The 23,418-nt window shown below is 26.6% G+C and overlaps 3 protein-coding genes and 1 pseudogene across 5 annotated transcripts; 3 read left to right on the forward strand and 1 right to left on the reverse strand.

Moving 5' to 3' along the window:
- Positions 1–1,005: 1,005 nt before the first annotated feature.
- Positions 1,006–4,771, forward strand: LOC145961977 (odorant receptor 43a-like). Its single transcript, XM_083082673.1, has 7 exons — positions 1,006–1,081; positions 1,627–1,899; positions 2,295–2,757; positions 3,219–3,318; positions 3,722–3,841; positions 3,998–4,153; positions 4,652–4,771. The coding sequence occupies exons 1-7, from the start codon at positions 1,051–1,053 to the stop codon at positions 4,703–4,705; spliced, it is 1,197 nt and encodes a 398-aa protein (XP_082938799.1). The 5' UTR covers positions 1,006–1,050; the 3' UTR covers positions 4,706–4,771.
- A 2,257-nt stretch (positions 4,772–7,028) lies between these two features.
- Positions 7,029–19,027, forward strand: LOC145961971 (4-vinylanisole receptor-like; annotated as a pseudogene). Its single transcript, XR_014435760.1, has 6 exons — positions 7,029–7,227; positions 7,360–7,828; positions 8,219–8,318; positions 17,791–17,910; positions 18,038–18,191; positions 18,971–19,027. The product of XR_014435760.1 is annotated as a 4-vinylanisole receptor-like (transcript).
- Positions 10,718–12,860, forward strand: LOC145961974 (chymotrypsin-1-like). Its single transcript, XM_083082668.1, has 4 exons — positions 10,718–10,805; positions 11,164–11,489; positions 11,641–11,895; positions 12,558–12,860. Exons 1-4 carry the CDS (start codon positions 10,763–10,765, stop codon positions 12,702–12,704), a joined length of 771 nt encoding a protein of 256 aa, XP_082938794.1. The 5' UTR covers positions 10,718–10,762; the 3' UTR covers positions 12,705–12,860.
- Positions 19,028–20,832: 1,805 nt separating the features above from the next.
- On the reverse strand, positions 20,833–22,578 carry LOC145961975 (uncharacterized). Of its 2 annotated transcripts, none has more exons than XM_083082671.1 (5): positions 22,345–22,578; positions 21,860–21,955; positions 21,598–21,693; positions 21,294–21,433; positions 20,833–20,948 (listed from the first exon to the last, which is right to left on the reverse strand). In XM_083082671.1, the coding sequence occupies exons 1-4, from the start codon at positions 22,472–22,474 to the stop codon at positions 21,348–21,350; spliced, it is 408 nt and encodes a 135-aa protein (XP_082938797.1). In that variant the 5' UTR covers positions 22,475–22,578; the 3' UTR covers positions 20,833–20,948; positions 21,294–21,347. The 2 variants fall into 2 exon arrangements, with proteins under 2 accessions (XP_082938797.1, XP_082938796.1); XM_083082670.1 differs by having other exon boundaries at positions 21,857–21,955; positions 22,345–22,565.
- Between the last annotated feature and the right edge of the window lie 840 nt (positions 22,579–23,418).

Here is a 23,418-nt window from a genome sequence, read left to right on the forward strand (position 1 = left end):
TTTACACACACATCAATTTCCACTTATTGCACACATACACATACATGTATACATACATATATACATATATATATATATATATATATATATATATATGTATATAATTAATATTACATAACATTACAAAAATTTATATTCTCTTTTAATAGATTATATATTTTCCAATGTCTCTCAAAAATTTACAATTGCAGACTTAATAAACAATAGTGAGCAGAGTGCTCGAAATAATGCTCTTGATAACAATTTAGGAATTAAAATGCTATAGTCTGATGAGAGATACAAGATGGATAATAATGAGTGTATTTGTGTTGCGTGTTGCACATGGCTGTGTATATGACTTGCTAGTATATAATTTGCTTGGACAACTTTATTATACCATTGTTAAAGGGTAGTATTTCAGACAAGCAAAAACAAAAGTTGAAGTTTCGATATTTCAAACTTCAACTGTAAAAACTTGCACATCTTCCAGGTAATCAATAATTGCTCTTTACACAGGGCCGGTTTTAAAAATCGCTAGAATATAATCGAGTAATGAAGAGAAGAACGCAAAAAGTCTTTCTTAAAGGATTGACTCTACAGTAATTATGAAATGTGAAACTAATCATTAAATTCAATTCAATCCTTCCTATCATATCTATTATATTTTTGGAAAAATACAAATATTTTTTTGGAAATTGAATTCCTTAACACACATACACAATCTACAACGTAAACATATGCTTTGAGTTAGTCCTAAAATTTAGTACATAATTTTTCGCGATTTGTGAAATATATTTAATACATAAGCAAATGCGGCCCTTTGCTGTCGATAGTTTGCAGCCGTTTCGTTTGCAGAGGGGCAATTAACCATCCCTCCACAATTCAACCCTCCTTGGGGTGAACAATCTAACTATAAGCATCTTTTGCTTATAGACATTTACATTATTAATAACTATCTGTATTCACCTGTATAATGTCATTGAGTTTGAAAGTTTCTGTACACTTTATTATACGGGTAGTCGAGAATATTGCATCGAAAAAAAGGAAGTTAGTCGCCTTGTATACGTCGGTATGGATGTTTCGGGACATTCGGGACATGCAGGTACTGTTTTCTGTGATAATTTTCATATAGCAAAAATTTCTCTCGTTTAAATGAACAGTGAATTTTTAAGTAATATTGTATTTCTAAATAAAAGCTAAAAAAATATAAGGACCGTAAAAAAATAGATTGTTACGTAGATAAAAAAAATAAATATATATGAGTGCAACATACAGGTATGCTGTTTCTCTGTAGATAAAAAATCATATAAATTAATCTCAGTAAAATATAAATTAATGAATTCTATTTAAATTTTCAAAATCTTTAATATATCGTGTTATTTTTGAAAATTTTGAAATTTTTAATGTTTTGTTTATTTTCTAACGACTTCTTGAACATTGAAAAGGATCTTGAAAAGATCGAAACGTACGTATGTAATTTTAATTTTAACTGATTATTAATATATTATGTCTCTTACTTAGATTCTTTATTATTTTTTACACTTTAACATCTTGTGCCACGGTCTTTCAACCTTTCTTTCTTATTACTTGATTTGTTATCATCCGGACCGTATATTGCGTTTATCATTGTATTTATTTTGAAAATAGATTACGAATGGTTCATTACGTTAAATCGAGCTTGCTTGGGACTATTGGGGATGTGGCCAGAAACGGACGAAGGGAGTGGACGAAGGAGATGGATGACCGACGCTCGTGTGATTGTTATATTAATCATAATTATTTGGAGCAGTGCCATTCCGACTTTCCATTCACTTATCAGAATATGGGGCGATATCACATCTATGATTGACAACTTGCAGTACAGTTTGCCGCTTCTGATATCAATAATGAAATTCGTTCTAATGTGGCAAAAGAAGAACGGTATCTCTTTAACGAAAAAAACTCAAATATTACAATATTTTAAAATGAAAAATATTTTAAATGAAAAAAATACACACGGAAGAATATTCTCTCAATTCTTCTTCTCTTGATTCTGTCAATTAAAATTTTAAGAAGAGAAAAATCCATTAATTTTCAAAATTATATGAATTAAATAAGATATGAATTTAGATATTGTTTTTATAATAAGATTTATATAATAAAATTAAGAATTTTTGTGTTTATTCACAATAATTTACACATTTATCTTTAATATTATATTTTCTTATATTATATTTGTTGTGTTCTAATTCTTTTTTTCGAAAGTGTGTATAATTTTCATCATTTTCAATATTCATAAAATTATATGTGATATAATACTAATTTATTCCCAATAGCTCTGATACCAATTCTGAAAATGATTGAAAAGGACTGGACGAGATTAAAGACAGAAAAAGAACAAGCGATTATGGTAAGACGTGCGCGAACTGCACGTCTGATAATGATATGGGGATACTTCGTGATGTTCATCTCATTTATTCTGGTCATGATCTTTCCCAGCTTTGGCATGTCATTGAGATATCTAACGAATATTACTGATCCGGGTAGATTGATGCCTCTGCAAACGTATTACTTATACAATGTAAATAACAGTCCATTTTATGAGATGACCTTCGTTCTACAAGGCTTCAGTTTGATGGCAGCCGCGACCATGTACACCGGTACGGACACTTTTATGGGATTTCTTATCTTCCACGTATGCGGCCAACTCGAGAACCTCAGAGCGCGTATACTCGATCTGGAATTTAATCGCTTCGACTCTCTATTGTTCAACGTGAGGGAGCATATACGCCTTATCAGGTTTCGTACATTGACGAGAAAAGGAGAACTGAACCAATTTACTGTAAAATTATAGAATATTTTCATATTTTTTTCTGATTTAATCTAAGAATTCTTATTATATTAAAATATCAAAATAAATTCCTGAATAATGGCAAAAGATTTCATTGGCTGAAAGTTAATTTAACAAGTTTAATTAATACATTTATAGTTTAATACATTTGTTTTTTCAAACAATTTTTAGTAGTCATAATTGAACTTATTAATTATATAAATTTCACATAAAATTGCATGAATTTTAAATTATAGATGTTTCTGCTCTATTTCTATTATAATTACAAAATTATGTATAATATTATCTGGTATTTATATTTAAAAAAAAGATAAAAAGATTAAAAAGAAAAGAAAGATGAGAAGAGAGACTATAAAGCGAAATATAATATATATTTATTGACGTTATATTTATTAACTTTCTCTTACAGATTTATCAAAACAATTGACGATACGTTTACTTTAATGCTACTTGGATTGTTAGTTTATTTCGGCATACTTTTTGCTCTATACGGATTTTTATTTGTTACTGCAAGTATTTTTCTTCTAACTTTTTATTTATGTGTTTTTCTATCTGCAATAATAAACATAAATTTATAATTAAAATTGTAAATATATGATTTATTTTTTAATTATATTTAAAAAAATTTATTCACAAAATAAATATCATTTACTCTTTTTAAAAAATTACGAATAAAATATACAAAAGGAAAAATTCTCAGGAAAATGTTCTCAGGAAATGGTCTCATTATTTTTAATTCAATAAACTAAATTTCTTGAATAAATTTTTGCTTTTTGAATAGAAATATTTGTAGAGTTTATTTCAATATTTGATCAATTTTTTTTAAATCAATTTTAGTTTTTTAAGACACATTCAAATCTCTAATTACTCAAAACTCTAATTACATTCATTCGTTTTTGCCAAATTGCTTAGATAATAACACAAGGTCGGAATCTCTCCATCGCTCGATTAATTTTCATCTTAATATCCTTCATGAATACATTCACGCATATGTTTCTTTATTGTGCGGTAGGTGAAGTTTTAGTTATCCAAGTAAGTAATTTTGTTTATATATTAATTATTTTCTTTTGCAATTTATATATCACAGAAAGTATAGAATTAACTAATTTTGTGCAATATTTATTTGAATATTTAATAAACTTACTCTTTTTTGAACGTATGGTTTGATCGTTTTCATTATTCATTAAGTGCAATGGGATTTATGAGGCTGTTTGCCAATACAAGTGGTACAACTTGAAGCCGAGACAAGCGAAAAATCTCCTATTTATGATGATACAAGCCAGGAAACCGCTATATCTCACCGCAGGAAAGCTCTTTCCTATGACGATGACTACGTTTTGTGGCGTAAGATTAACTTCAAATTAATGTCATTGTAATATTGTGATAAAACAATTCTTCATTAACATTTCTTGTAAAAAAATTATAGAATAGTAAAATTTTTTTATCATAAGATATTGAAAAATCTTCTATAATAAAATTTCAAAATTCTATGCTTAAATTCTATGCTTATAATGCAAAAAGTAAATAATAATATAACATAATAAGCATCCTGTGATAATATAAAATAAGATGTGCGTTAAAAATGTCACATCAATACAGTATTTCATTGTATGACGTTACACATATTCGATATCTAGACTTTTAAAATCAATTATCTTACATAGTAAATAATTAATAATGCAAAATGGGAAGAGAAAGTAAAAGATATATAACAATAATTTGTAAGATGAAATTCGTCTAAAATATGTTTAAAGTAAAATATGTCTACATAAATATTATACTACACATATAAATATGTCATATAAATATATCATATATTCACATAAATATATCATATTTTAGTTATTAAAAACATCAGGTGGTTACATATCGGTGTTACTGGCATATCGTAATTGAATTAGGAACATTCATCTGGACGCGACATCTTTGTTATTATCGATATAAACAAAAATTACATAATCACAGTAAAGTTTTTATTATACTTGTTATTAAAATAATATATGCTTTACTATAAATAAATTCTATGTATTGCAATCTTTTAATGTATCAAAATATTTTTACAAGGACAGTGCATGTGTGATAAAAAAATTATATGGTTTAAATTTTTTACTACGCTTTTTTGCTGCATAATATATATATATATATATATATATATATATATATATATATATATATATATTGTGTAGATCGAAAATAATCTAAATATTAAATAAATTTAAAGTATTACATGCTTTAATAAATATTGATATCTAACGAATAAAACGGATTCTGATCGATTGATGTCATTACAAACATATTATTTCTATGAACGAGATATAAATATTAATTTTTAATTTCAACATATTAATAAAAAATATACATATGTGTATATACATGTACATATATGTATATGTATGTATATGAATTTTAATTTAAAAAAAATAATATTCTTAATATTATATAAATACATTTTAGAATTAAACAATAATTATACATCTCTCATTTAAATATTAAATATGAAAATATCATAATAATAATGATATAACATAAAATAGAATTAATATTTAACGTTACATTAGTATAGAGATATTTTTATTTCAGAATTTAAACTCATAATATATGTATACTGTGTCAAGCAATCTTCTTCACATTTGAAATGAAGATTAATTGCATGTATATTGATTCTCATTTTAGATTATAACAATATCTCAGCATTTAGACATTGTCTGATTTTGAGACATTGCTATTTACATTACTTAAATATAATCTATGATAGTATAGTTATTTCTAATGACAGACACACACACTAGTAATATTCTATGATCATCTCCGGTAACAGACACGCATTGGTGATCGTGCATATCTATAGTTCGTCTATAGTCAAATGTATAATTTCACCGAGATGGTAAAAGAATAACTGTTTATAGACGTTGGAGGAGGGTCAACTTGGGGAAAAAACTTTCACACCCCTTGTTGTGCCTCGCAGTTTCAATAAATTATTAACGAGGCGAGCAAAGCAGGATCGGTTTTTCAAATTCCTAGCTAGAGAAATCTCGAAAGTGCAAAAAGATGCTGATAATTATTTAAAAAAGTCATTCCATATACACAACAATGTACAAAATAAAATTACAATAAATCGTGACTAGACAATTATCGATATGATGAAAGAATTGAATTTTTAGATTTCTGATTCTATTATGTATGTACATCTCCTAAACTTCAATTTTTTATGATTTATGAAAAACATAGTACAATTTAATTATAACTTTAAATTTATCTTTATTTATATTTAATATTTTTAATAATTTTAAATTTATCTTCAAGTAATAATTTTTCAGTTCACAAGTTTTGTTTCTAAGTGCGGCTCTGTGTCTATATTTTTCGTTTGTGCATTTGTGCTATAAATTTTCTTATTACGAGACCCTTAGGGGTATAAACATCGCCTACCTTCTCGTTATGAGTATTACATTATTGATGTGCGACATGTACATCTGTAGAACAGGGTATTAATTTCATCGCACGCAACGATCTACCGCCACCCTAAATGAAGATGAGAAAGCTCTCAGTCTCTTCATAGATACCGATATGAATACATCGAAACATTCGGCATATGCAGGTGTTCTTCCTTAATTGACTTAATAAAAATTAACTCAACTTATCATTTTTTATGACAGATATTCGAATTATTTTCATTCGAATTATTTTCAATAACACAAGATTATTAAAAATGCAAGTTGAAATCTGGCAAGAACTTATCTTTGAAAAAACAATTCGTTATATTTAACTATTTAAAATTTGCTATTTAACTATTTAAAATAATGATGATGTTATTATTTTACATATATATGATTATTAAAAATAATAACAAATTTATTTTAAGCAGTATATATATATATATATATATATATATATATATATATACTTTTTTGTATGTAATATGATTTTTACAATTACATGTTTTAATCTAACGAGATCCAATATTTATCTACTCTATGTAAATGTAAATACGTAAAGCAAATTTAAATATATATTTAAATAATATATATCAGAGAAATAAAATCATATATCATATCAAAAAGAAAAGAAATATAAAAAGCGTAAAAAAATTTTGTTGGCTAAAGTGATTTGATATTAACGATATTTTTTTAATTTTTTTTAAATATGTGCAGATTACAAATGGTGCATCAAATTAAATCGGATGTGCTTGAGAATGTTGGGTATTTGGCCGAAAAATAAAGAAACCAAATGGGAGAAATTAATGACGAACATGCGCGTAATTATTCTACTAAATATAGGGATCTGGGTCTGTATCGTTCCAGGTGTGCATTCTCTGGTCAAGATATGGGGCGACATAATGTCAGTGATCGATAATCTGCAATACACCTTACCATGTATGATAGGAACGATGAAATTTTTTATCTTATGGCAGAAAAAGAAAGGTATAAGCAAGCTATATCTGTTATTATTATGTATATACATGCATCAAAAACATGTTTTTTCTTGATATCTACTTTATCTTAAGAATAAGCACAACATTGTAATGTACATACTCCTATATTTATTGTTTCTAGATATTCTACCGCTTCTAAACATGATTAAGCACGATTGGTTGAAGCCAAAAACTGTGCAAGAGAGAAGTGTTATGATAAAACGAGCTAGACTTGCGTGCATGTTCACAATATTCGGATATTTTATAATGTTCATGTCCTTTTTTTTGTTTACGATTCTTCCTGTCTTCGGTATTTCATTGAGATATTTGACAAATAAAACGGATCCTGGTAGATTGGTGCCGTTACAAACGTATTATTTCTATGAGCGAGATAAAAGTCCTTTATATGAAATAACTTACGCGCTGCAAACTATCGGCATATCTATTGTTGCAGCTGCGTACACCGGTACAGATTGCTTCTTAAGTCTGCTAGTCTTTCATGTGTGCGGTCAGCTGGAGAATCTCAAGACGCGCGTCATCAATCTCGATAAATGTAACAATTTTGAAAGTGTTCTGTCCCGCAGTATTCAAAATCATATACGTCTTATCAGGTTATGAATCATATTTAAGCATCGATAACATCGACGAATTTTTTTTCTTTTTTTATTTTGGCTATAATATAAGACTGTGGAACTTTGTAATATCTCGAATAACATTATTTTTTTATCACAAAATTGGAAAATTTGTATAAACTTAATTTACAATGAATCAAAATGATTAATAAATCTTTTTTTAAATGTCCACTATTAGTAGAATAAAATGATGAAGACTTTTTTTTAATTTAACTTTTTAGATTTTTCTAATTTGACATCTTAGACTTCTTTTAATTTGACGTTTTAAATTTTTTATAGAATCTCTTTTGCAATTCATAAAAATATTATAATAAAATAGTATAAAATTCTCATTGACATATTGTTTTGTTTGATGATTTTCTCTTACAGATCGATCAATATCATTGATAATATATTCACCTTGATACTACTTGGGGCGCTCTTTTACTTTAGCATATTATTTGCTTTTTATGGTTTTTTATTCTGTACTGTAGGTATATTCTTCTCTAACTTGATTTATGTAATTTTTTGAGAAAGAAGAGAAGGAGACTTAATTTAGAGAGAAAGAACGAGAGAGAGAGAGAGAGAGAGATACTTTATGTTTTATTTAATTGCATTTTCTCTATATATTTAATATGAATTGTATTTTTTGACAGATATATTTTCAAAAATGATATTTAAAAAAATAATATATACATTTTCTTTGTCTTTTTTTCCTTAAGTTTTAAATTGTAATTTTTAAAAATTTAAGAATAAATATAAATATTAATTTTTAATTTCAAATATTCAATCATATTTTAATATTGCATATTAATATAAAAAATATATATAAATTTATATGTATACATTTTAGAAATATCCTTAATATTATATAATATACATATTTCATAAATAAACAATAATCATATATCATCTCTTCTTTCAATATTATATCAAAATGTTACAATAATAATGATAATAATATAATATAAATTAGAATTAATATGATTAACGTCATATTAGTATAAAGAAGGTATTTTCATTTAAAAATTTAAAAACTCTAAATATACATATATTATGGCTCAATCTTCTTCACATTCGGAATACAGATTAATTACATATATGTATATTGAATCTCATTTATTCCTTTAGATGATAACACAGCATGGCGATATTTCTGTATTACGTTCATCTTTCATCATGACAACATTTGTTAATTCATTTGCGCATACTTGTCTCTACTGTGCCGTGGGAGAAATTTTACTCGCGCAAGTAAGTACAATACAGTTCATTGTTGGATTACTACAAACATAATAGAATATGAAGTGTAATTCTAATTAAGATTTTTTTTTCTCGCCCGACATAGAATCTCGATTGATTTAACATGCAATTTTATCACAAATAATCGCTCTGTTTATCAAGTGTGAGGAAGTTTACAAGGCTGCATGCGAGCTCAAGTGGTACATGATGGAGCCGAAAAAAGCGAGAAATCTATTAACCATAATGATTTGTACCAATAGACCGATGTATCTTACTGCAGGAAAGCTGTTCCCTATGACAATGGCTACATTTTGTAACGTAAGCAAGCTAAAGCAATGTTACACCTATCGAATTCGATATAAAAAGATGCTGCAAAGAAGATAAAATTATCATAACTTTAATTCTCTTTTGAGAAAATATGGTTGAATTTATATTTTTTCTTTCCTCAATTTTCCAAAATTGTGCATTCGCATAACATTTGAACGATAACAATTGAAAGATAACATTTGAAGAATAATGCAATTAATATAAGCTGTATTACATTATTATTCATATTATATAAATTAATGTTCCAAGTACGGGAAACATTAAATAATGTATTAAATTAGATTATAAATCCTTCAAAAATATACAAATTATAAATTCTTCAGAAATACATAAATTATACATGGATTATAAATTCTTCAAAAATACACAGAAAATAGAAATAAAATTAATTATCATTATTGATTGAAGAATGCTTTCAATATTTGTCATTATTATACATGTTTCAGTTACTAAAGACATCGGGCGGTTATATATCGGTCTTGCTGGCACATCGGTAATAAAAACAAGAAAACTCCGACAATGTCTGATATTAAGGCATTGCAACATATAACAAGAGTAATATGTTTATGTAATCAATATTACATTTATAATAAATATTAATTTTATTTATAATATTGGATTTCATAATCAATATATATTTAGTGTTCTTATATTATTTATAATTTAAGCACAATACAGTTTTTTCTTTTCTTTATAGACCATACATATGATAGGTGTATTTTAATTTATACTTCACAAATTAAAAACTCATTGTTTTATAGCAAATAGATACATAATATAAAAACATATAGAGATATCTTTTTAAATTTTCCATTATTTAACGGAATTAATCTAGTGGATATATTGTGTTGCAAAATATCTTTTATATAAATTCATCGGAAATTTAAAAAATTTCAAAACTTCTGCTATATATAAAATGATGTTTTTGGCTTTATCAAATATTAAAAAAAATAATATCCTTATAATCTAAAATTATTTATATCCTATATTATTAAACTGCAGCGATTTATTTCTTATTATATCATACTTAGATATAAATTAATTTTCCACAAGAATTCATTACATCTTGTTTAACGTCACTCAGAAAAATATATTAAATATAAAAGCAATAATACCATATTTATATTTTTTTTATTTCAATATTACATAACTACGATCTTTGCAATAATGTCATCATAAACGCAATCGCGATTTTCGCAAAACAATTTCATTATTAATGCGATAAAGAATAAATGATAATTAATACTGTAATTAATGCAGCTGTGTACATATTTTAACATGTATATAAATTATACCGCATGTAACATTCGTTACTGTGCTTCTCAAACTTTGCCGGCGCAGTATTAAGAAAATTAAAGAACATCTACAATGAGGCAGCTATTGTGTATCCTGATTGCCTTGGCAATCGTTGGTAAGTCGAATATCGAATAATGCATATACAATCGCTTAAAAGTTTCTAAATAATTAATCGATACGCTCAATATATTTTTATTTTTATACTAGATATATAAAAACTCTCTCTATACAAATTACTTCTTTATTATGTATCTCGAAAGAGATATTGAATTAAATGAATTTGTGAAATGTGTCAAAGTTATCTTCTAGGATTTCTGAGCGAAACGAATCTAAATAATATAATGATAATAAGATGTCCTTGTGTATTACAATTTTGTTTGGCATCTTGTTTTAAAATTTTTTCGAGACGATTATTGATTTAAAACTTAGTTTGTACATCATATATATTTGCGATGTAACGTTTCGTGCCGTAGGAGTTTACGCGGATGAACCGGAGAGACTGGTAAATGGAGAATCCGCCTACATTGAGCAATATCCTTCTATGGTCTCTATCAGGACCCAAAACAGTCATATGTGTGGCGGTAACATGATTAGTAGTCTTCATATCCTCACAGCCGCGCATTGCGTATATCCTATAATCACAGACTCCGGACTAAGACAAACCGTAACTATTGTTAGTGGCACAACTTGGCTTAATTCGGGCGGAGAGGCTCACAGAATATCGAAAATATGGTACCACGAAAGCTACAATCCAAATATTCCGGGAAGAGATGTCGGTTATGATATCGGTTTAATTAAGGTACAAATTTGAGATAAATCTGGTTACATTCGTTTTATTTACACTATTACATTCCCATGCATATATTCCATGATTTTGCTACATTACACGACGAAATTATTTAACAAACAATCGATATTATAATTCATTTATATTTGATAAACGTTTTTAGCTATCTGCGCCTATTAGCTTCAACGCCAGGCAAAGACCAATCGGACTCCCAACATCAGATGTAAAGAGAGGCGAAAGCTTAACGATCATAGCTTGGGGTTCTACGGGTTTCAAACAAGCCGTACATAATAATTTGCAAAAATTGAACGCAAAATGCATGCTTCAGGATGAGTGTCAGAGATATCATCAGAATTTCATGATTATTCACCCGAACGAATTCTGTACTCTCATCTCTTATGGAACTGGAGCTTGCAATGTATGTAATTATATCGCTATGATATAAAAAAGTTTCTGATTTTTCTATTATTATTGTTTGAATATTCAGTTAATTTTATTTTTATTTAGATTCAATTTTTATTTATAGGATATATTTTATTATGCTTGCTTGAATATGGATTTAATTTACCATTAAGACATTATTTTTGCCTTAAGATATTTTCATCTTATCTAAAATAATATTTGCTTTTGAAAAATAGAATTCTTATATATATATATATATATATATATATATATATATATATATATATAATTCATTTATTAAATTCAATTTTCAATTATTTAATTCATAAGAGATTGTTTGCAAGAGATATTTAACCATGAATATTTTAATACCTATAATTAACAAAGCAAATTTCTTTTAAAGCTAAAAAGTCTAATACTTAAAATTGCAATAAAACTTATTCAACATGAAATATTGTCATAATAATACATAATAAAATACATTAAAATAATCCTTCTTGCAATTTTAATAGCAAATTTCTCGAAACTGTAGGATGCAATTTAAAAACCGGAATTAACATAAAAAAAAACTACTTAAAATTATTATTCTTTCTCTTGTGTTCAAAAAAGAGATATTATTGAATTGTATTATCAATTCTGATTATAAGAAACAAGTAATCTTGGGTTATTTCGTTACAGGGTGACAGCGGTAGCGGAGTTATTCGCAGCGATGGAACGATTATCGGTCTGGTATCTCGTGGAAGACCATGTGCCGTAGGTTACCCGGATGTATTCACTAATGTTGCCAAGTTCAGCCCTTGGATCCGTCAGAAAATGTCACTTTAATAATAACAACAAGCCTCTCCATGTATAGCCACACCCTTAATACTTAATAAAGATTATTCAGCAAAGGCACTAATTGGAGCTTTCTTGTCAAATGTTTATATACAATTTAGGAAATTTCAAAATTTTCAACTAATCTAAATATATTACGAATATATGTCATTTTTGCGTACAAAACAATATTATTGAAATCGATTCGGAGTCAGTGTAATCGTTCAATTTTACTTGTTATTTTACTTGTTATTTATGTCATATTGTACAGAGAGAAACGTGAACATATTGATAGACTAAATACAATAATTACAAGATCTCTTTCTTTTGCATTTTTATAAAAATAATATAATTAAACGATTACAATACTCATTGACATCCTTTTCTTTGATTTTCACGATTTCCTTTTGCAAATCAAAAAGTATCATTAATAATATATGTATATGTATATATATATATATATATATATATATATATATATATATATATATACATATATTATTAAGTGTTATATACATATTATTTAGTGTATATTATTTAGTGTATATATATATATACACTATTTATATTATTAGTGTATATTATTTAGTGGGTATATTATTTAGTGTATATATATATATATATATATATATATATATATATATATACACTCTGATAATATTTAAAATGCGTTTTTACTTTGATATATTATAACATAAACGTATTATAAATTTTTAATATTTTTCGAAAAAATACCTTCAAGCTTTGAAGATAAAATTTACCGCAACAGCAACAAAAGAATAGGTAAATAAAATAAATAACATTGTGTTTAACTTTCGATAAGTTGCTAATTACTTTTTAAAGAATTTCTGTTGGATCACACATTGCTAAGCATTACTTACTTACATTGTCTGTTTAATAAAAACTAAAATTGTTAATTAATTATTATTTAATGAAATTTATCGATCTAATAATGTATTCTTTTTTCTTTGCCAGTTTCAAGTTATATAAGGGGATATATATATCAGCTATCATCTAGATCTATCTAGATCTATATAAAAAAAATGAATAGATACACAAATTCCACCGTTAACATATCTTATACGCCATTCATCTTTTAGTTTCCACATTCGTCAATCGATACAGTTATAACAGATTATAGATTTGAATATGATCGCTTTTAAAGCTTCGTGATGTGGCCGTACAGAGACTGGATTAAACCGGAAAAGCTTGCGGAGGCAGGGTTTTATTACGTAGGAGGAAACCACCACTTGGTAAGATGTTTCGTATGTTGTTGTACGATACCTGCGTTTGATCTATCCGAAAAATCGGAATTAGATCACCTGAAATATTCCCCAAAATGTAATTTATGATAAATTATTTATTTAGAATGCGCTTCAATGATTCTGTCCTAAGGCGTAGAAGCATAAATCATCAACATTCACACATTTTTTAGCCTAACGAATAATTGCTAGAGAACAAATTCGTGGACTAGAAAAATATGTGAGATGCAAGTAACTGGATCGGGAATCGAACCCGAGTTTTTCGCTTTCCGAGCAACTGCTCTAGACCACTGAGCTATCCACACCTCCCACTTAATGCCGCCTTTTAATACAGTGATATGCGATTCCAGAGCGATGTTAGCATCTCGCTCGATGGATACAATGCCGATTGCCACGGAGAATCCCTGAAAGATCGCTGACCAAATAAATGCTGGTGGAGATATTCGCGTGTACTATATGCTGGCTTCCAACTAGCCTTCTGTAAGAAACGGTACCGACGAGCATCCGAGCGTTCTTATTTGATAAATAAGTATCCTTCCCTAATTTGAATTGTGAAACTTTCATTTTTCAGAGAAAAAGAAAGAAAAATATTCTTTTTTTTTTTTAAGATTTCTATATGCCTTATTCTTAATAGCATTTTCTAGATATTCAACAAATCATGTTTTTAAAATTCTTTTTCAAAATATTATATTTAAAAAAATAATTTTTGTATTCCCCTGATATCTCTTATATTTTATATATATGTATATATATAACACTATCAATTTTTAAATACATATAATTTTATATTTCAATATATTATTGAAAAATATATAAATAATAATATAATTAATATGTAAATTTATAGAATATATATATATATATATATATAGAATTAATATATAAATATATAATATATTAATTTCATATATATTATTCTCAATATTATATTAATTCATGTTACAAATAAACAATAATTAACTACATCACTTATTTCGAATTTGATACTACGAAAATATTGTAATAATAATTATAATATAAGATAGAAATGAAAATTAATATAATTAACGTTATATTAACCTCCAAGATACATTTTTCAAGATCTTAAACTCATAATTGTGAAGCGATCAATATTTTTCAATTTTTCAAAATATATTTTATTTAACATTACAATATAATTCAAAAAAATACATTAAATACGACGTAATTAAAGTATCATTATAGTATTGATATCTTCTTTAATTCTTTAAATAACTGCGGTATTTCAAGATAATTTCATTATTAACGCGATTGCGATCTCCATAAAATAATCTCATTATTAATGCAAAGATTAAGATTAAATGACATAATTAATGCAGTTTATGCAGCTGTGTACATATTTTGACGTGTGTATAAATTGTATCGCATGTACATTGATGTTACTGTGCTTCTCAAAGATTGCCTAGTATAGAGGCATAGTATCAAAATTAAAGAGTAATGAGTAAAAATTAAAGTACCTGTGCATAATAAGATAATTAGTCTGTATTCTGATCATCTTGGTTAGTCGAATATCGAAGACTTAATGATATGACATATCTCTTCTATCGACCACTTTAAAATCTTCAAAATAATTGATCGGTACGCTCTATTTTTATTTTTATATTAAATATACAAGAATACACCTATAAAAATTAATTCTTTCTTATAAATATCTCGAAAGAGATTTAGGATTAGGTGAATTTTGAAATGTAAAATTTTTTCTCTAAAATTTTTGAGCAGAGTAATGCAATATTGGAGCTACTAATTAAACGACAATAACATTCTTGCATGCTACAATTTGCGCATTTTTTTTTTCATAAATTGACGTCTATACTTATTTCGTTACAGGGTGACAGCGGCAGAATGTCCATAACAGTGACAGAATGATTGTCGATTTGATCTCCTGTGGAATATTGCGCCCGGAATATACCATATGTATTCACCAACGTTGAGAAGCTCCTTTCTTGGATCAATCAAAGACTGTCACTTTAACAATAACAATAATTTTCTCCACGTACTGTTCACTTATTCTTAACACTTAATAAAAATCGGTGAATATTTTAATTAAAGGTTCCTTCTCAAATATTTACGCAATAGTTTAACGAATGTTCGAAGGAGAATATTTCATATAATTTTTTAAGTAATCTAAATTACGAGTATATGTCACTTTCGCACACGAAACGGCATTATTGAAATCGATCTGGATTCAATACGATCACATGATTGATTTCCAGCGATCTCATTCTGTCTTGCTTCTTATTCGAAAAAGTGTCATATTGTGGAGAGGCACGTGTGGAGCAAACACACTAATGAGCTTACCTGACACAACGTGAGAGATGTAAACAAAAAAACCGCACGTCACATTCACTGCTAAATCCCAACAATACGATGTTCTCATCACTAACGCGCGCGGAATACTGCCGCGTATATTGATCATGGGGAGGGTCGAAGCTACATCCCCGCAAAATACGCATGCTCTACCGTCGTGGGAGGGATATGGTATATATGTGTGTGGTTTATATGTGAAATATTACCGTCAGACAAAAAGAACAATATGTGTATATGTATATGTGACGTATTCTAAACTGCCTCAGGGCAAGAGAGAACTATTTTACGTATCACACAAGTTTGTAAACTCGAGTGTATGAAGGTCAGGGACGCGCCCCGTATTCCGATCCTCAATAGAAAAAGTCGCAATTTCTTTTTTCAAAATCGCTTATGAATTATTGTAATAAATGCTGATCGAACTTTTTAAAGACTTTAGAAAAGAAAGTGATCGTTATAAAAAAACAAGTATCGTTACAATAACTTTTTCTCTTATTATCGATTTAATTTTTTTTATAGTAGTAAATTAATTCGCGCAATATTCATAACTTTATATTATTATGATCGATCATCTTTCGATGAAATTATTTTATTTCAAGCTCTCGTAAAACAAGATATAAATGTAGACGATGTTAGACGATAACTGCGGCCCTCTATCGCTGGTCGTTTACCCTTTCTATAGTCTCTCTGAGATCGTTACACCTGACGATTACAATAATTGTGCGCGATATTCACAGATCTCTACACATTATAAAACACTTTCAGAATTTATATGAACACTTATAGTGTCGACGCGCAATAGTTAAAACTTCCTATAAGTTTATTTTCCTCTCGCGGAAAAGACAAAACGTTAGTCTCGACATAATTTCACACTTTCGAGCATGCATATCAAGTCGACAAAATATGCAGGTGTGATTATTATATGTTTGGCATATAATTAATATAAATTATATAATATAAATTAATATAAATTATAAGGGCTGCAATCTAAATTAATACAATATCAAATATGCGCTGATATGAATCGATATTCATTTTTATATTTAATTTAAATCAATTCACGTTCTATAAAACGAGACATATTTCCATACAAATGTTTCTTAACAAATATTTTGAAAAAAATACATTTCATATATGATTCCGCGTTTTTTATACGATACTCATAGTTTGTACAAAGTTCAAAAATTTATATTTATCATATTAATTTAAGACAAAACAAGAAAAATTTTTCTACATTATGTAATTAAAATTAAGTAATTTTTCTACATAATCTCTTCTTTCTTATGTAATCTAGCGAAATAATATGAATTCTATGCTACAGACATTTATTTTATATATAAAATAGTTTATTATATAAACTATTTTATTATACATAGATATCATATTATGTATAAACTCGAAATAAAATCGATATTCTATTAATGTTTAATGAAAAAAGAGATGCAATAAATGATTAAATTTCTAATCAAAATCATATTTTGCGTCATTACTTATGTTAATATTGTTTCTTCTAGGTACTTACGGAAAGAAAAGAAATGTCAATGATACGTTTGATATATTTAATAGCGGCAATGTTAAGTATTTGCGGCCATATGTGTCTGCATTGCATAGTAGGCGAGATTCTGATAACACAAGTAAGTAACCAAGTCAATATGACAATCAATATGACTGTCAATATGACAATAAGAAAAAAATGCGATAAAAAAATGATAAGATAGATGGATAATCACATAATCCTATAATCTGTGAATTTATGAAAAGTGTGAAGGTATATATGACGCAGCGTATGATTATGAATGGTATACATTGGAGCCAAAAAAGGCGAGAACTTTAATTCTGATAATGATACGGACCAATAAGCCCCTGTATATTACAGCCGGAAAAATATTTCCTATGACATTCGATGTTTTGCAACGTAAGCGTCTTTTATCTGATAGTATTTTAATCACTTATACAATGTCAGTCAATCTTTCTCGGCAAACAACTTATTGCACACATACATTCATTGTTGTACTAAAATAGATTACGTATGTTTATAAAGATTATGTACATTTTTATATATAATTTTTAATATTATATCTTTCTACTTCGAATTTCTCAGTATATTATTTTATTATAACATTGCACGCAATTTTTTACGCAAAACATAAAATAATGCTTGAAATAAATATATGTATATAATCTATACATTAAAAAAAAAGCATTATAGCTGTATTATAGTTGTATTATAAGCATCTCATTGCGATATGGTTTAAAAATTTATGTGATTAAAATTTCATAAAACATATGTGATTTGTTTATATATAATGGGATAATTTTTTCTCCTAAGATAATAAGATATAATAGGAATATAAAATAATATATATATATATATATATATATATATTATATATATACATATATGAAATATATATTTTATATATATATATATATATATATATATATATATATATATATATACATATATGAAACAAAAATATTTTTTATCAAATTAAATATAATTTATTTAGAGAATATTTATATATTATTAAGGAATGTCATACTTTTCCTAAAAATTAGAAAATATATTTTAAATGACAAAAAAATATTTTAGATAAAATATATATCCACAAACATTAAATATATATTCTTACAATATCGAGATACACATACCACGCATATTGTAAAATAAATATACTATTTTATAAATTTTAGTTACTAAAAACTTCAAGCGGCTATGTATCGGTTCTACTCGCCAGACACAGTTTATAAAATTAATCTCAGAGTTTGTCAGGAAGGGGCATCATTCAACGAAATACAAGAAAAAATGAAACACAAATAAAAATATGTAGGGGGAGTTCCCCTAGTAGCGGACACTTTTAAGGTTTTTCGTAGATAAATTTAAAAAATGTATTTTATTTTTTTTATATTTTACATTAATTATTAGTTAACAATATTAGAAATGAGAATAAATGAACAAAATAATCAACTTTTCTATAATATAATATTTAAATCAATGTTAAACTTTGGTATAAAATTTTGTACGATCTTGAAGTGGCGCCTAGTACCGGACATGGTTAAAATAGATCCCCTAAACACCGTATAACTTCAAAATAATTTATAATGATCACAAATATAATTATTAGAACACTCAGGGATATCAGCATATGCCTCGTGAGCCCATTCCTAGCAGTTGGAGCATTGAATTCAATCTTTTTCATTGCTCTCTAGGCAAACTACACAGGTAGTATCATCGTTTGTATGTTTAGATGTTAGTGTTCTAGTTTTCTTTATATTCTTTGATCGATTCATCTTTTTAAACTTATTTCTTCACAGACATGCAATACTGACATTTTTAGTGTCTGGCAAGGTTAGAACAAAATATTCTGTCCGAGCCAGGGGACAAAAAATGTATTAAAAAACGAATTCGTAAAAACTATAACACGAATTCGTAAAAACTATAACACATATTGTGTTATTTATGACATTATATGTATGTTCATATATACATTATGCATATAAATAATTTATTTTAATATATATTGAATCATAATATAAATAAAGAATTGTTTATGAAATCAGATTTTTACTATTTTTTAATATGTATCACATTTCCTCAATATTACAATATCAATATTGAAATATTAGTAGTAAAACAATATTTATTTGTTCTTAATTTATTTGTTAGAAAACTAGATTAGCACTTACAATTAATGAGCGCTAGTGTGCCTTAATGCATCTAATCAAATTATATATAATCCTCCTTTTCTCCGATTTGCTTGTTCTTAAACATAATTATTCAGATTTACGATATATCATTCTTTACATATTTTAACTAATTACACGGATCTAATCTATTACGGCTTTCTGTTTCTTTACATTGAGCACCGTATGTTTGTAGTTGTATAGCATATTTCCATGATTACATCTGTATCTCTGTTTTATATGCCAATAGATCTGATAAAATCATATTTTTTCCTGAAGAAATAATATATTAATTTCTAAGTAAAACATGATCTGTCACATACACATTTTACGTTCCTATCTGAAGAATGAATAAAGTCTTTCAAAATGTTTATAATACGTACATTTTAAGTTTAATATACTTAAATGTAATCCGAAAACTGATATTATAAAAGTAAATATTTAATTTTTTTTCAAAAATATAAAATTTTAGTTATTTTTCTAGGAAAAAGGAAAAAATAAGATACGAATTGAACACATAAATAGAAATGTAATATAAAAAAGATATTTATATATGTGTGAATTCTAAAAAAAGCATAAAATATCAAATACGAGAATATTTCGATCTTTTTCCAGATCTTTTTCAATTTGAAAAATATGCAAAAATTAATATAATTTCTCTCATTTTAATTATTGATATAAAATTATTGCCAATTTTAAAGTTCAGAGTATCTTAGAAATGAATAAGTATTTGACGTATTAAATGTGAAATAATAATAGTGAAATTTTTCGTAAGATAAATATATTATATAATATTAAAAAATAACTATTATTATCTCATTAAATAGAAAAAGATAAGAACAGAAGAAATATCGGAAATAGATAGGAGTAAATCATTGCATATCATTTATTTTTGATCCATATTTTAAGAAGTAGGATTAATATACTTATTTATCGAAATAACCTAGACCTTCATATTTCTTGATAAAGAGTTGAAAGAACTACAAGTCTGAAATATACAATGAAATTATGATTATATATATATTTAATTTACATAGAGATACATTTATTAAAAATAGCGAAGGAGCAGTTAAAGTTATTGAGCATAGAATGTCAGATGATAATTATATTGATAAATATTTAATTGTAAAAACTTTACAATACTTTTAATACATATTTTTACTAAAAACTTTTTGACTCGAGTATCATAAACTGCGATTGTTATAAGTATAAACATTGATGAATAAAATATTTCGATAAAATTTAATGTATAATCAGAAAATTTAATATCAAGAATTTTCTTAAAAATCGAGCAAAAGTTGCACAATCCTTCTCTAAATACTTTAATACATGCCTAAAATGTGTATCCTTGTCTCATATCGTTTCTACCACCGTTTTCACTTAGGATTCATTGTTCTGGTTTTCTCTGATTAGATTGACCTCTATCCATATCTCTATCCATACTTCTAGTCAGTAGAGACAAAATCGGTAAACCTATGAATTATATAATTAAAAAATTATTCATAAATTAAAAATTCATTATATTAAAATATTTAACTTATATAATCAGATGGAATTTACAAGCGACATAACACAGAAAAGTTAAAATTTGATAAATCAAAAAAAGAAAAATTTAATCAACTTTGTTCCGTTCCTACCACTATTTCCACTACTATGGGATTCATTGTTCTGATTTTCTCTGTCATTAAGTCTATCCAGTACACCTCTAGTCAGTGTAGACAAAATCGGTAAACCTATGAATTATATAATTAAAAAACTATTCATAAATTTAAAATTCGTCATATTAAAATATCCAACTTATAGAATTCACAATATAAACATAAGCGACATAACACAGAAAAATTTGATAATAACATATAAAAAAAAAATTGTGAATCGTCTCATATCGTTCCTCACCACCGTTTTCACTACTGTGGGATGCATTGTTCTGATTGTCTCTGTCATGTCGACCTCCATCCAGTATATCTCCAGTTAGTGTAGGCAAAATCGGTAAACCTATGAATTATATAATTAAAAAAAATTATTCATAAATTTAAAATTCGTCATATTAAAATATCCAGCTTATGGAATTTACAATATAAACACAAACGACATAACAAAGAAAAGTTAAAAGTTGATATAACATATTAAAAAGAGAAAAATTGAATCGAGTTTCAGATGATTCTATCTAGCTACTAATGCATATGTCAGACATCTTGAAATATGAGATAAAACAGAAATACAACACATACGATTGTAATTTATACCTATAGTGAAATTTCGGACAAACAGCCGCAATTTACCAAAGGCAAATTTTATTATTTAACAAATCGTGCAAAACCGTAAAATGAAGAAATGTCACAATGCCAATACAAGTAACAATAAATATAATAAACAAGACTTACCAAGTTGTGCGTTACATAGTTGAAATAGTAATATTAATATGACTGAAATTAAAAACATAATCTTCATGATGATTGCACTTCCAACAGACTCACGATAAACCTTAACAAAAACGACTAATCCCATGCGCATCTACCACACATCTTTTATATATTTCTTAATGACCTATAATTACTTCTATATTATAAGTTATTTGCGAATAATAACTCGCTTTTTTTATACCCGGTGGACGATACATTGATCATACATATACTTTCGGAATTTTAATTTAATATCACTGCTATAGTATTTATGAATATAAAATTATTCTCTATTTTATATTAATCAAATAATATTATTTGAATATTAATTAGAATATATTTCACTTAAAACAAAATTAATATCTTAAAAAAATAATGCAAATTAATATTTCTTTTTAACGGGTCATCCTATAGAATTATGGAATATTACAAATCAATGTATATAATCAATTATCAATCACATAACAGGCAATTAGCGTTTGCGTAAACAATAATTCACACAATTCTGCGAAGTCTACTTATTCTTCGTTGATTGAATAAAATACAATGTAATGTGTACAAATAGACAATAGATGTACGAAAAAGATTTCTTTTTATTCATCATATATCGCGACGAAAACGGATGTAATAAATATATGTATAAAGTCTTTATTTAAAAAAAATCAAGAGTATTTTATAATTATTAAGTAGTGAAACACATCGAATATAAAAAATATAATAATATTACAATTATGTCGTCAACATATCTGCATTTATTCCGTTTCACATTTTCTGAATGAAATCAAACTTTTACGTCGGTAGACTAGTGTCCTGACCAGCCTGTAGTAATATAATATCTTCATTTTGATATTTTCTAATTATTTTTTGTAAATGTGCAAACGAAAATCTATAGATTAAGCCTGTTAGGAAAAGAATTTTGCACAATTTGAACTTCTTTGGGTGTGAAGCAAGCCCCCAAACCTTTTTTTCTTAATACCTTTATTTCTACTTGTGTGCAAACGAAAATCAATTAATCTATAGATTTTCGTTTGCACAACGTTAAATTACATATTGTGT

This window comes from Camponotus vicinus, unplaced genomic scaffold (assembly GCF_025532165.1).
Source record: "Camponotus vicinus isolate PSW18456_S1 unplaced genomic scaffold, iyCamVici1.0 SCAF_11, whole genome shotgun sequence".
NCBI lineage: Eukaryota > Metazoa > Arthropoda > Insecta > Hymenoptera > Formicidae > Camponotus > Camponotus vicinus.